This window comes from Penicillium solitum (assembly GCF_028829755.1).
Source record: "Penicillium solitum strain IBT 25940 chromosome Unknown utg000003l_segment0_segment0, whole genome shotgun sequence".
NCBI lineage: Eukaryota > Fungi > Ascomycota > Eurotiomycetes > Eurotiales > Aspergillaceae > Penicillium > Penicillium solitum.
This window is the reverse complement of record NW_027072123.1, coordinates 4,042,052-4,057,049: the sequence shown is the minus strand read 5'-3', so window position 1 is coordinate 4,057,049 and position 14,998 is coordinate 4,042,052. Positions and strand designations below refer to the sequence as shown.

The 14,998-nt window shown below is 45.7% G+C and overlaps 5 protein-coding genes across 5 annotated transcripts; 3 read left to right on the top strand and 2 right to left on the bottom strand.

The window, feature by feature from the left end:
- Positions 1-545: 545 nt before the first annotated feature.
- On the top strand, positions 546-1,332 carry N7455_005461 (uncharacterized protein; the record flags this gene model as incomplete). Its single annotated transcript, XM_065605038.1, is given in 3 exon segments — positions 546-844; positions 856-903; positions 966-1,332. The coding sequence occupies 3 exon segments, from the start codon at positions 546-548 to the stop codon at positions 1,183-1,185; spliced, it is 567 nt and encodes a 188-aa protein (XP_065461938.1). The 3' UTR covers positions 1,186-1,332.
- A 965-nt stretch (positions 1,333-2,297) lies between these two features.
- tif35 (translation initiation factor eIF3 core subunit g) lies at positions 2,298-3,391 on the top strand (the record flags this gene model as incomplete). Its single annotated transcript, XM_040957180.1, has 4 exons — positions 2,298-2,314; positions 2,378-2,999; positions 3,094-3,265; positions 3,339-3,391. The coding sequence occupies 4 exons, from the start codon at positions 2,298-2,300 to the stop codon at positions 3,389-3,391; spliced, it is 864 nt and encodes a 287-aa protein (XP_040812383.1).
- A 676-nt stretch (positions 3,392-4,067) lies between these two features.
- On the bottom strand, positions 4,068-5,052 carry N7455_005459 (uncharacterized protein; the record flags this gene model as incomplete). The annotated part of the gene is made up of 4 exons (XM_065605037.1): positions 4,068-4,270; positions 4,537-4,635; positions 4,659-4,920; positions 4,984-5,052. 4 exons carry the CDS (start codon positions 5,050-5,052, stop codon positions 4,068-4,070), a joined length of 633 nt encoding a protein of 210 aa, XP_065461937.1.
- A 20-nt stretch (positions 5,053-5,072) lies between these two features.
- Positions 5,073-5,557, bottom strand: N7455_005458 (uncharacterized protein; the record flags this gene model as incomplete). The annotated part of the gene is given in 2 exon segments (XM_065605036.1): positions 5,073-5,434; positions 5,446-5,557. The coding sequence occupies 2 exon segments, from the start codon at positions 5,555-5,557 to the stop codon at positions 5,073-5,075; spliced, it is 474 nt and encodes a 157-aa protein (XP_065461936.1).
- Positions 5,558-10,317: 4,760 nt separating this feature from the next.
- On the top strand, positions 10,318-12,618 carry N7455_005457 (uncharacterized protein; the record flags this gene model as incomplete). Its single annotated transcript, XM_040957080.2, has 4 exons — positions 10,318-10,517; positions 10,908-10,957; positions 11,033-11,129; positions 11,193-12,618. The coding sequence occupies 4 exons, from the start codon at positions 10,318-10,320 to the stop codon at positions 12,616-12,618; spliced, it is 1,773 nt and encodes a 590-aa protein (XP_040812349.2).
- Between the last annotated feature and the right edge of the window lie 2,380 nt (positions 12,619-14,998).

The window sequence follows — 14,998 nt, the reverse complement described above, 5'->3', positions numbered from 1 at the left end:
ATCTAGTCGGCTCTAAATGTGTTTCGAGCTGTCAGATTTTAAGGCAACTGGCAGTGAAAACAGTTAGAAATATGTAGTCTCATTGGTTGATTCGCAGACTTCGCTGGAAAGAGGCTTGGCGTGCATAGCCTCATGAATTACAGAGTACACGTAGCTACCCTATGACGCATTGTGAGCTATCATTTGTTGGAAAGTTTTGTTGCGGTCAGGGTTGGCGTATTGAATGAGAGAGATTTCTGAAGGGTTTCTAGAACCCCAATCTATCCTCGACCGTGAGAGAAGAATCTCATTCGTCCTTGCGCAAATATCGGGTTGCCCATAGGGAGTTCTATCACCTTGGAACCTCGTCTCTCCATAATTTGAGGATATGCACCAAGGCTCATTTTCTGAAGATTCATCGTTCGAACAACATAAATACAGTTCCCTGCCCCTGACAGAATGGATTTACTCTCCAGCATTTCTCATCAACAGTTCTTTAGCAATACTCTTTTTAGTTCCTTATCCTAGGAGGGGCTTCTTACAGTAAATTGCCTTCTTTGCTCAACATGGCATGGCCCTATGATCAACAGTGGGAAGACACCCATATTTACGCGTATAGCCTAGACGATCCGGCCCAGACCTTCTCTCATTTAACCCCTGATCTCGCCTGGAGCGCATCCGCAGAAGTCGAACGGTCCATGCCCAGTGAAATACCTGTGTCCTCCTACCTGTCGCCTCGCACCCGGGTAAATCCCTTGGCGATGCAGGGAATATCCAGTGGCGTCATGCAAACTAGCATGCGCCACCAACAGAACGCCTCGAATCCTGGAATTTCTGCCCAACCAAATCCCCCCAAGAACCGGCTGTAATTTCCAGGGGACGGAACAACACTCGAAGCCGCGCTAAAAGACGTCAAATCAGCGGGTAAGACTATTTCCTGGATATGTATATAAACCGGGGCTATATCTAACTAACTTACTCCATAGGTCACCTCCGCACAGCTCCAACGATCCCGAGTTCCAATGCAAGTGGGAAGGGTGTGCCTACAGGGGCACTTTCAAACGGGAATCCTCCCTCATTCGCCACGTTCGGAAAATACACGTCAGCCCTCTCGCTCATCCATGCCTAGTGCAAGGCTGTGACAAGGCTTTTAATCGTGCAGACAACCTGGTTCAGCACACACGAAACAACCACTATACTTACTAAGGAAGTCATGGGAGTTTTTCGGGGTTTCCTTTTGTTCACTATTTCAAGATTGTGTTTTTCTCAGAAGATGTACTTGACTTTATATTTCCAGTTTCTGTCCTCCTGCTTTCTGTTTCATATATTTAGAAAGGCTGGAATCAATTTATGTCTTTTAGTAAAACGTAGTACTCGGAAGTATGGCAGAAAAAGCTCCAGGGCTATACATGAACTAATTACACATTAACATAACCGGATTTTGCAGATACCTATAGTACCAAGCCTCACCCTAAGCCCCCAGACTGTAGATCGGTTAAGTTACCCATCGATCCCCATTTCTTCCTTATTTAACAATTACGCCGTGCCAAGGCGCATGAAATCGCTAAGCCTTCTTTCGTCAGTGTATGAGTTATTAAACTAATGCCTACTTAAATTTCCACGATCCAGATTTTAGCGAAATAAAACCCCAAGTTATATTACGAAGGAGACGGACGAGTTATTAAGATGCCTGAGGCATCAACATCTATTTATAATAGCACATGCGACCCATCTAGCGATGGGAAAGATGGTCTCCTATCTAAGGAAGCGAGATATCTAAGATCTGTCGAGCCATAAAATAATAAGCGTACTCAAACAACTGCGGAATTGCCTATTGAAACCAGAAGGTTCCGATATAGTTAAACACCACCTCGTATAGCAGGATCACTTTGTTTGAAGAAATGGCATACTGAGAGGGCTTGTCCGAGATTTTTCAGCGCTAATTCTGAGAAGTACCATGAGTTGAGAGAGTAGATGAACTCTGTCATTGCAAGTAATCTCTCTAGTTCGAAGGAAGAGTCCTCAAAGCGAAGTATGTCTGAAAGTGGCGCCCGCGGAGAGATTTGATATTTGGGAGCACGATCATGTTTATCGCCGAGAAAATAGTGAGAGTAGAAGGAATATTTACTCCATCAGGATGTAGAAACGAGTGAGGTTGAGAACCTTGGAACCACTTTAGATGGGGTTATACACACCGCGCCACGTGATTTCCGCCACCAGCCACAGCTGCGCCACGGCAAATTATTAAATCCACAACGGATTCGCCTTTGAAAGAAATCGAGAAATTCAGCAGCCGTAATAACACCATCACTTACAACATGTCTCCAACCGGGAAGTGAGTATACGCAGTTTCAGTCCTACCAAAAATTCTGACCTAACAAATCTCTCTATTTTTCAGCCGCGCCGACTGGGCTGACGACGAAGATTTCGATGACCCCTCCGTGCTCCCGCCGCAAGAAGTGATCGCGAACAAGGACGGCACCAAGACCGTCATTTCCTACCGCTACAACGATGACAACAAGAAAGTGAAGGTCACCCGCCGAATTAAGACCACTATTGTCCGCGAACACGTCAACCCCCAGGTCGCCGAACGCCGCAAATGGGACAAGTTCGGTCTCGAGAAGGGCCACGCCGCCGGTCCCTCGTTCGACACTACCTCCGTCGGCGAGAACATCATCTTCCGTCCCAGCGTCAACTGGAAGGCCAACGCTAAGGAGGCTGAGAAGGAGGGTGGCGAGAAGGGCAGCATGAAGGACCAGTTGAAGGACAAGAAGGTCAAGTGTCGTATTTGCAGTGGAGAGCATTTCACCGCTCGCTGTCCCTTCAAGGACACTATGGCCCCCGTCGAGGAGGGCACTGCTGCTGCTGGTGGCGCCGAGGCAGAGGACGATGCGGGTGGTCTTGGTGCTGGAAAGTCCAGCTACGTTCCTCCTCACATGCGGAAGGGCGGTGCTGGTGGCGGCGAGAAGATGGGTGGTCGTTTCGAGAAGGACGATTTGGCGACTCTCAGAGTTACGAACGTATGTTTTGCCATTATTCTGCTTTCTACGAGCTCTACGAGCGTCATACTTGTTTATCTTGGTTCGGTACTGACTCTTTTTTTTTCACAAACAGGTCAGCGAGTTGGCAGAGGAGAACGAGTTGCGGGATCTCTTCGAACGTTTCGGTCGTGTCACCAGAGTCTTCCTTGCACGGGATCGGGAAACCCAGAGAGCCAAGGGCTTTGCTTTCATCAGCTATGCGGATCGTGGCGACGCAGCACTTGCTTGCGAGAAGGTGGATGGCTGTATGTCTTCAATATTCCGTTTCGTGGTTTTCTTTCTACAAGTTCCTCGAGTGCTAACCTGTTTTTCTGCTAGTCGGTTACCGCCACCTTATTCTCCGCGTCGAGTTCGCCAAGCGGACTACTTAAACTTCTTTCTCGGTTCTCTCTTACGACTTTTTGAATGGAACTTTTCCTTCTTCTCAGGCGGGCCTATCTTTGGGCCGAAGCTCTTTTCCTTGTACTGTAGGACCTGGTTGATAATGATGATTCCCAAAAAGACATCCAGCATGTCAGTTACTTGCATTCGTCAGTCTATACAAAAGCAATGGGTTAGAGAAATTTTGAACTTCATACATGGTTTTCTGGGTAGTTTCACGGGTTGTACCCTCATCCACGGTAGATGTTCTTTGCGTTTCTGATAATCCTTCCAAGGTTCTTCTCGAAGCAACTGTTCTATAATTGCTTCACGGCTACCATGGAACATTCCAAGCACCCATGGGAAACCAACACCGTGCTCGTATGAAGGGACGACGTCCTAGAAGCGGCAAGTCTGCTGAGATAATTCACCAACATGCGTTTCATTTGTTGATCAGCATAGAAATGAAGATCATCGTTGGATTGGAAGTGCGTTTCAGCGTCCACTAGACATGTTAATGCGCAATTTCCCTAGTAACGAGCTCAAATTGACTCAAGCTGCTAACACCAATTGATGATCACAGTCGATGCTAACTCAGGCACCAGTCATCCAAGCCAGTCGACTCCTTGCAAGCTTTCTCTCGCTGCTGACTCTAGCCTTGGCAAATTTCCACATCTTTCCACCCTCCTAGCCAGCACAAACCCGATGCCCAGGTGCCAGACTTGGCTGACAACAATCCTGCACGCCGTTGACGGTGAAACCGTCATCTGGAAGATAAATGTCGCAGGCCTCGACTGTTCGATTGTTCAAAGTCTCCAGGGATTGCATTGAGAGATCAAATTTTCTGCATCTTCGCATGACAGTGGAGATGACATCGGAAGGAAATGCAACTCAAACAACCTGGACTTTTTTCCTACTGTGCCCTAGCTTCATACTACTGCGTACTAGCTACGCTCCCCCGGGTGCCAGATCCCAGGGTCAATCACCAAAGTACCAATGTACAGATCGCTATTAGATTTCAGCAAGTCAAACCCAGACCCAGCCTCGTCGGCAGAAGTGTTGTTGAAATTTCCCGGTAACGGGATTGGGTTGCATAACGTAGCATCGGTGTTTCTTTTAGGAAAGAGACTTGAATCGGCGGGAAAAGCTTACCTACGGGTCCGGCTTTTCGCCGAATGCTCCCCTACTCGAAACAAGACACGGGCTACGTAGACAGTGGCGGAGAGGGCCGAAAATGTTCCCTGTAGGATTGGCCCTAGCTCCTTCGGAAACTCTCACCATCCCACCGTGGTTTTAGCATTCCACTCCGCCCACGGCGGCATCCAGTATGACAACCAAAAACACATGTGAATGGGCGTTCGAGACGTTCCGAAGTCTTAGTGACATTGCAGGGAATGTCGGCGCCAAACAACGTAATCCAGTTGCCATTGGCTCGAGGAGTTCGACCAGAAGGGCAGTTCTTCACTGGGAGCGTTTCGGCCGGTGAGCAAGTTTTTTCTTGGCTGTTCCTCCGTGCTACATCGACATGGCTTAGGGTTGGCTAGGCTACTCCCAGGATGGTTGTCAAGGGCTGGTAACAATTGCCACGGGGAGGCAAAAAAACCGGCCGGATGAGTTGTTGGATGATGAGTGGGGTCTTCAACTGGTCTGCATCCAACGCCATCCAAAGCATATTCCCTCGCCTGACAAGCTTCATATCCAGAATCTTGGAGGGCGGCGAGCCAATGACACATCCTTCTTTCTATTGTAATCCTTGTTTGGTTGGTGCCTTGTCTTTCCATCCATGTCGACAGGGTCGGATACTTCAGATGTTGATGGAACTTTTCGCCCGGGAACTTCCTGGTCGTGATACGATCTGTGCTGGCGGGCTATAGATCCAAGGTGATCAAGGTTTGGGATCACAGGGTGGGGAAACCGCCAATGATCATCCCAGTCTCGGGGCAAACTCTTGCCTTCGCTGACAAGGAAGTCGAGGGCGAAAGGATCTTCCCAATTTCCCACAGCAAGGCATCTAGCCCATTGTAGTAGGCTACCAGTACTCGGCTCTACTTTCACTGAAAGTAACCATCAATCTCGGAAGAAGTGATACACAGGTAACCCATCACAGAACCTTGTGTCCAGACGACCCAATGCCAGGAATTGTGGAGCCATAGAGGCCTGAACTGTTTAATCTCCATGGTCGAAAGGACAGGGCCAAAATCCGGTTCGAAATCGTACCATTGCCCGTTGAATGTATGTGCCGGCTCGATGTGGTATGAGTCTTGAGATGGTACAAGATATTGTTACTAGGTAGAATTAGGTAAATCAATTCTTTGCCCGGTCAAGGCCGGTGGATGTCTCGGGATGGAAGGGAAGCCCTGGAGGCCTCGGCCGTTGGGAAAGGAAAACTTTAATATGTCTCAGTCAAAACCTATTGTCTTCGGATATGAGGATGTGTCGACTCTTTCCTTACTTGGTAGTTATCGTCCAGGAATATCTCCCCCGACATGCGTGGATTGAAACTCTAGACCCAATCGACCAGGATTAGTGCATTGAACATGGCATATGGGTCCATCGGGCGTGTCGCATCCTCAGATCCTGGAGCAACGAGCATATGGGGGCTGAGGCAGCAAGACAAGGGGGATAAACAGTCTAGAATGACATTTTAGATCTGTACCTAGGTTAGATTGTTAGCCAATGGCTATTTTTATTTTTTTTATTTTTGGCTTTTGACTCTTGAATTTTCTATTGTAAAAATGGTAAATACTCCAATAAACACGGTTAAGTCAGCAATCCCGACTCCGGGATGGTATAGCTCAACCTCTACCGTTGCCTAGTAGGCCGAGCTGTAGGTTTTTCGCCCCCCCTGTCCAAAGATCGAACACCCGAATGTAACCAGCAATGAAAGGCATGGCATTGGCCACGGGCTTTGTTATTGACCTGCAGCGAAGAATTGTTGCACGGGGAATATCTTTTTCCTTTTTTTGGTTTTTTTTGGAAGATGCCAACCCATGGGGAAAACAGACTCGGTAGATGGCACGTGCCCGAAACAGAGACAGGGACCCCAAAGGCCCTAGGGCAGATTGGGCTGAGACAGTTGCAACGTCAAACTTTTCAGAGTTTTTCCGGCGTCAAGGGTTCTGGGGCTAATCCATGTCGATAAAATCCATAGATGGGTTCATGCATTTCTCTAAAAGTCAATTTATTATTGGCATTGGGTTCAAGGTACCTGCAGTCCTGGATGTACCCACGTATCGGACAATTTCTGAGCCCTCGTTTCTCTTCTGTATCTCATCTACTCGATACGGAGTAGTGCTGTGATCCCTGCTTGAGAAAGTAGGATTGATAGATCGAAAAGTGACATGTGGATTGTTCACGGGTAAGTGGGCTGATGGATCTGATAGTGTTGTTCGAGTTGCATTATTAGTTGCATGATAAAATGACAAAATGACAAAATGATAAAATGATAAAATGATTTGAGAAGATTTGATTTCAATTAGAGTTGGTCTAAGATTCCAATATTTCCAAAAAAAATGAAATGAAGGTCTATAAATTTAGCGTAAACATTTGAAGATATATATGTACTCCACTCCACCTACGGCCCTATTAGTACTTAGGTACGTACATGTGTATATTATACATAGTCTATCTACCTTTTAATTATTCCCAGTTGATGTACCTAGTACATGTCCCTGATACCTGTAAATTTCTTGTATCCAGTTCACCGCCCCCCTGCACGTGTTAACCCATGACCGTCACCCGGGAAGAGGCTGATCCCCCGAGAGTCAAAAAGAAAGGTCATCGCCCACTAGACACGCTTGTCACCCTCCTTTAATTTTTGACTTTGTGATTCGATGTTATCATTGGTCAGTACTTTTTGACCCTGATACAGTTAATCGATTCTGCACCTAGTACCGATTTTGGTACGAGCACGGTCGTTGTGTGTGGTCCTGTGGGGGCAAATAGCTGCACAACATACCCGCCATAACCATTAAGGAAAACGAATCTACGGCTTATCCAGCCAATCGTTAGCTTGGCGGGTGCTTTTCCACTGCACCTTGCCATTTCACCCAGCCTCCTGCGGGATGGTCGATCTTGCTAGCCACTAATGCGGTTCTCTCGACACGATCAGGATCCACTGAAGACCAGGATCTTTTTGAATCTATGACCTCCCCTTGATATTTTCTTGGGACGGAACGGTGGGACTAGTGCCGCTACGGTTCTGGAAAAGGCTCCCGGGTACGGACCGCAATCATTGTCTACCCCGCTAGGCTGCGTTAGCTTCTCTAGTGGTGGAGACCCCATCTGCAGTTAGGGCACCATTACGGTTTCGCACCAGAAGAAAAGTCGGGCTTACCAAGACTCTGTTGGTTCTCTTTCAGAGTGGAGTGGATCTAGTTGGGTGCATCATCTCGAACATGCTATTTTTATTGCTCTGCCGGGTCGGGTCGGTTCTGTCGGTGTGAACACCGCCAACATGGACAATGCAACATGCTGAATGGAACTTGTCGATCGCATGATCCTCCACTTTCTTCATGCAAGAACTGCTGCTGGTGCCTCGAGCCTCTTATGGCTTAAAGAATCAAGCTGGAAAATGAATCTGGGAACCACTCTGATCGATCTACAAAACATTATGGAATTTAGTGAAGATTGTCTACCCGATTTGGTCATTTCTCATATTTAATTCACCCTTTGTCATTGGTCTGTGGTCCCCCTCCTCCTCCCCCCCAAGTCTGATACATCAACCACCTCTATCATGGGTCTGCATAGGTACATATCCTGGGGGTCGATCATCTCCTCTATCATTTCTAGTTTCATCTTATTTCGCTCTCCTGCAGCGACCCGTCTGTCGGGTATTCGCACTTGGACATCTGATCCCATCGGGAATTATCTGTAATGGAAAACACATACAACGTGTACATACCGTGCCCTTACCCATCACGGTCCGTGCAGCCGGCATCGGGTCCTTCTAGCACGCAACATGGGGTGTTCTGACCAATGCCGTCCTCCTTGAACAATCAAACTATATAGGGCCCGGTGGTGATTTGATGCTACTCTTTTTTACTATGGAGATACACTAGACTATTTGCGCTTGACCCGGACAACCAAAATTCCAAATTCGGAACTTCCAAATACAAATCATTGAGAATTAGAAAAAGAAAATAAGTAAATTTTACTCCCCCCCCCCCCCCCCTCCTCCTCCTCCTCCTCAAGGAGACTATACCTAGGTATACCCAGAAAATGAAAATGATAATCCGGATCTCTTTCGCTGATTATGGTTGGACCCCTATGCAAACCCACTGCCACCCATTGGAGCTTTGCCGAATACAACGTATTTCACTGTCCCTGGCAGATCCCAACTCGTGGTTCTGATCGCCTATCGGCTAGACCATCACTAGTGAGTCCCCTCCCCATGGGAGTCTTACTAGGGCAGACTAATGATTCTTCAGGGAGTAACAATCCTGAGAACGGCTTTAAACAAGAATATAGACCAGAATCATTCATTCTGTAGAAGGTCTCAATTGCAACTTTTTTTTTTTTCTCTTTCTTTTCGAGGACCATAAAGATTCAATTGTATACGTATACTACGTACCAGATCTGTTCTTAACACCTCACACATATCCTCCATTTATCAGGTAAGCCACCGATCTACTCCCTGCAACCTGTCAAAAGAAATGATTCCCTTTAAGATCTACTATGCTTTGACCATGCTTCTTTCTTAAATACCAAGCTAGGGTTGCAGAATTGGAAGCATTCTTCTTTCTGCAATACCTGCAAGATACTTATGCCGGGGACAATCTTGGAAGAGCTTTCTATTTGCTCACCCTCTAGGGCTGTCACACCAGATTACATCAGTTGTCTTTTTCTTTCCCCTTCTGGAGATTCTCCTTTTTTTGATTTTTGATTTTTTTGATTTCTTTTGTTTTTAAAATCTTTTATTTTTTATTTTTTATTCATTTTGCCCCTCCATTAACTGTGATTGCTGCGGTTTCTGTGATTGTCATTATTGTGATTATTGTTATTTCTGTTATTTTTGGTTATTTTTGGGGCTTTTTTGGTTGATTTTTGGCTAATTCTTTTCTCCCCCAGTCTTCTTGCTTCATACCCCCCCTTCATCTTAGATCGTGGGTTTGCAAAGAACATAGATTCTGGCCCGATCTATTCTAACTCTCTTCCCTTGTACTTTTGTACTGATGACTTAAGTTGATGCGTGATTTCCCAATTAGGAAGTCATGTCTATAAATCGGTGACGCACTCCTTTGGCTCGGACATTCATCTACTTCTTCCTGTCAACGCCTGTCCAAAAGGGCACCGTTTTACTGAGAATACTACATATGTATTACTCTTCACGCTCATCTTTATAACCCTGGAGACCTTTCCTATCTTCATTTATACTTCTTCGCTCTTTATCACCCACTTGTCTACTCCCCTCCACTCCAAAGCTTTTATCACTTGCCTTTCTCCAAACTACTTCTTACTGTGAGCATTGTGTTTTGGTTTATATCCAAGACTAAGAGCTGTATTGATTCTTTTTCCTGTGATCCTCATAGGCTCAAAAGCATACGCCATTTTGAGTGATTCTGAACACCAAAGGTATCAATCGAGTACTGTGAGGGAATTTGACTATACAGAGAGTTCTTTTTGACCTTACCTAACCTTTATTGCTATTCTAGACATCAAATTCTTGCCACCCAAGACTGCAAGGCCCAGACAGCTTTGGCGTCTCGTCCAGTGTTACATCGAATAACCAAAAAAAAAAAACTTAAGGGTCCTCGAGGCACCTGGAATCAGCACGCTCAGGATGAATCCCTGTAAGCCTCTCTCTTTTCCATTCCCTGTTCATTCCGTCATGCGGTTGATTCAACATTATTTTTTCTATTCACCTTTTTCCGTTTTACTTTTTTTTTCCCCAATTTCTTTTTTTTTTTGGTCCATATATCTTCCCTGTCTCTAACCTATGAATTCCCCAGCACTTCTCTCGGAGGTATTCTCATTGAACGATCCTGTTACCTCGGAGGGTGACTATATGAACTCCCATGTGACAGGGTTTGGAACGGATGAAGACGACAACAGCCAGCGAGTCGGAGGTCTTGTCTCTATGCCTGACACCAACGGCGTGAGGTACCACGCACAGCAGCCTGTGATGCAGGATTTACAGTAAGTTATTTTTTTCTATTCCTTTCAATCTTTCAATCCGGACTTGCCCTTGCGCTCCACTCGGTCAGCCTCTCGACCCCCTTGTCGCTGCGCTTCCTCCGGGTCCGGGCAGCTTGAACTTCAGGCCAGCCTGTTTCTGTACCTTCCATACCAATCTGCTGCCTGCATGTCTTTCTTCCGATATTTTGTCCTTTTTATCTGAGCTCGTGCCGTTGAGGTCCTTGCCTCTTTTCGCCCCCGTTTCGATTGTCTCTTTTTTTTTAACGCATCATGGTTTCCGTGCTGCGCCCGGACTCATATGATATCTGCTGGACTGTTTTAATTCCAGGCGATCGCACGTGGATTTCCCATCAGCTTTGAGAGCTTTGACTGAACCATTCCTTACTTTAGATATTCGGGTTCGAGTGCTCTTGCAATGACTCCACCAGACTCTTGTCCCGGTAAGCCCCCTCTTTCTTATACTTCAAACTCCCCAAAGTACTTCCTTTGACTGATGAAATTGTGGTGTTGTAAAGACTCATTTTCGCCCACATCTGGTCCCCTCTTTCCTCATATCTCTCGGCTTCAGCATCCCTTTGATAGAATGGCAGACTATCAGCGGGTGCCAGCGCTGTAAGCTTTCGCTCTACTATAAAGTTGGATGAGGTTCATGAGTACTGATCTTTGCTCATCTAGTCAACCGCCGACTGGCATGCCATCTGGGATGCAAAGTTCAGGGCACGCCTTGAACTCCATTCCAGCACTCATGGGACGCAATAACTCCTACGGTTCATACGCTTTACAGCGCGGAATGGGAAATATCGGCATGCCCTTGGGGGGAATGAACGATCTCTCCCGTAGCCATGGGTATCCTGGCACTCCTCGCGCTTTAGATAGCGGGATGGATCGATCTCAGAATAATATGTATCAGCAACCGATAGTGGAGTCCTCACAACGCTCACAGCCCCAGGTTGAGGCTCCGCCTTTTGACGCCACGACCATTCTTCATACAGTTGTTGCAGAGTTTGGCGGCCAATATCAGACAGTGAAACCAGATGTTCAAGCAAAAATGGGTCGAGGGCCCTTTCCAGCTGAGGGCAAGTGGACTTGCTATCGCCGCAACTACTTCGCAGTAACCTGCGGCTTTGGACTTCATCCCTGGCCTCCCACTGCCCCTCTATACATCCGCTATCCTGACCAGACCCTTGAACCAATCCGTGGATTTTCAATGGCGATTTCAGCTATCGTGAACGGTCAATATGGAGAAACCAGAGAACTTGTTCAACACACCCCAAAGCGAGACAAGCAATCCGAACGCAAACCAGGTCGTGTCGTTCTTCAGCCTGCACCACCACCTTCATTCACAGCAACCTCATCAGTTAATGGAAGTCTTTCCGGATTCCCCCTTGGCTCGCAATCTATGGACTACAGCCCTTCCTTCGCCGGGACACCTCAGCCGTGCCAGCCCCCAACCTCCCACGTATTCGAACGCATCCAATTCCAAAAAGCGACCGCCAACAACGGCAAGCGCCGCGCCCAGCAACAATATTACAATCTGGTCGTTGAACTGTATGCTGAGGTTGCTAGCTCGGTTCCCGGTGAAACCGAGTGGATCCAGATCGCCCGACGCCACTCCCACCCCCTAGTCGTCCGCGGACGTTCACCGGGTCACTACAAGGACGGACGCCGTGGCAGTACTGGCAGTATGGGTCCAGATGGGACTGGCGGAGACAACACCTGCGGTGTCCTTCCTCACGGGCTGGGCCAAACGGGTCGTTCACACATGCTCATGTACGACGCGTCTCATCGAAATGGTCTTTCTTACGGCAGATCCGATCATCGCAAAATGAATGTCGCTGATCATTCCCCTCTCAGTGATAGTCCTCTCATCTCCTCCTCTTCTTCTTCTGGGTTCGAGTACTCAATGATTGATACCATGGACCCCATGGATACGATCAAGTCCGACCTTTACCTCAAATCAGATCCCTATCAGGATAATAACTACACAGGGGTTCCTGGCCACCAACACCGCCAGTCTAGTACTGGTGGGTACGACCCCGTTTACTCAACTACTTATAGCCGTTACGATCCTATTCAGAATTCGCATAGTTTATGCACTTAGGCTGTGCCTTTTTGATTTTGTGTCTTGGTTTATCTGAATTATGTTTCTTTTCGTGTTCTATCCTTTTTTTTATTTTTTATTTTTTATTTTTTGCTATGATCAAATGGGAAGGGGGTTTATGCACTGGTGCAGGACGGCGTGGGGGGATCATGAGGCCATTTCTATTCGTTGTTTTATTTTATCTTATTTCTTTTTCTATTTTTTTTTTTATCATCTGATTGCTAGTTGGACTTTGTGGCCTTGATTTATTTCATTGTGATCTATTCTTTTATCCCTTTTGATTCGCTTCCAATTTTTTACTCGAGATATTGTCTCTCGTTTCTTTGAAAAAGAAGCATACAGAATGTCATTAAAGACTGTCTTCACAAGAAAATGACGGAATCTCCTATCGAATAGAACCGATTTAATTAAGATCTGGACTTGAGATCATTAGTATCTCGATAATCATAGCTGAATTGGCATTATTGTTTACATGGAAGTATTGATAAAAAAGCCCATATCATTAATGAAGCCAAATATACTCCGTAGTATGACAACACCGTCAAAAAGCAAATCTTCCAGACACTAAACATCAAAACCAAATGCACACGGAGTATCCAGTCTAACATTCGAAACTCCCCGATTTGCTCTGTTCGATAGCCAGGAACCGTTATTTGCTGCGGTCCTGGTCCTAGTCCTCATCTATTGCAGGGCTCCCAGTCCCGTTTTCAATGGATATGGACTTATGCGGTCTTTGCCCTGTTTTTTTTTTTTAATCTTTTTGTTTGACTTATTTTTATTTTCCCTCTCTCTCAGCATCCAATAAAAACATGAAGCAAGGACCGGTAATTTACTTCCAGGGCTCTCTCTTTTCGTGTCTGATGACTACATGGACGTCCCCGAAGTAAGCAGACATGGGTTGCCCGACTGCGGGAATGATTGGGTTGAGTTCATTAAAAATTAAAAGTCTATGCAAGATTAAAGGGCTTAGTGTGGATTACTTGGTTTTATTATTTATTGTTTTTTTACTTAATTCTCTCCTTTGCTTTTTGGGGAGGCTCCGCGGTCTCGAAATCAAACGAAGCAAGGTGGGTACTATTTCCGTATTGTGTACTCTGTAGTACTCCGTGCAGATAGGGAGAGTAGAACGGTAAGATGCAGAATGGATCAAGAGAATAGAACCAATTAGAGTGAGCAGCAGTCTGTTTGTAGGGTTTAGAGGCTATGTTTGGATACCTAGGTATTTTCTAAGGTTGCTTTCCTGCTAGGCAACAGAGATCGCCTTATAAGACAAGAAAAGTAAAGTAATATAAATGATTTTTTTAAGTTGGTCAGCTTTTATAATATGAATATATTATATGTATTAAAGTATTAAATGTAAGAAATCGTTAGATGCAGATCCTGATCGACAACAGTGCAGGTGATGCTTCATTACAATGTACATGTCAGCTCAGCCCTGTTTTAGCTATGCGATAAAAAAAATATTGAACAGACATTTCTCAATCTAAGGATTATCAGGTGAAACAAAACAGGCTTTGGTGTGACCATCAATTTGATCCTATGCTTGGTAAAGAGTAAAATAGATGGGTTGTTGAATCCAATCTCTCCAATGAAATCTGCTCATGTGTCAGGTTAAATTATATTTAAATAAGAGATCCTCGTATCACCCAAGCCTCCCTGCACCTCGGCATATTCCGATGTTTTAAACACTCTGATCCCTGTCAATAACATCCCCTGTGATCGGCTGGGGTAGTAGCGTCCACATGCAGCAAGAGGTTTGAGAGATATACGGAGTTTGTTCAGAAAGCAAAAACAGGTTTTTATTGTTAAAAGACTATTTTTCTTTTACTTTAATCCGAAACCATTTCAAGTCTAGCTTCCAAGTTTCGTTGGTATATATATGCACACATAATACCACGTTTGCCACCGGAAGGGAATAGTTGTAAATATATAAATCATTTTGTATTTTTACTTAATTTTACTGAGAAAAATGGGGGGCGGGAAACGCTCAGATACTTGGGGTAAGTTCAATATCATTGGTCGTTTACTCATAACCGGTTGGATAGGTACTTCTGCACGTCGTACAAGGGAAGTCAGGCAAAAGGACAATCCTAGACGCTTGGGGGGGGGGGCTCTTATTTCTTATTCAATATCTTGAATTGACACTCCTAATCTGGTCCTTGGTCATGCTGGGCATTTTGATATACTGGTATGTCGCCACTCTTTCTTACTTCCTTGGTATTTCCACTTTAAAGTAGATGTACCCTAATCTACATCTATTCCCTTAAATCTACTCTTTTTACGCTAGAATTAATCATATTAACTTAAAATATCTCTACTTCATGACTCATGTCATTAGAGCGCAACAATGACGTGCTATGCCCTGACCGCTGTACTTACT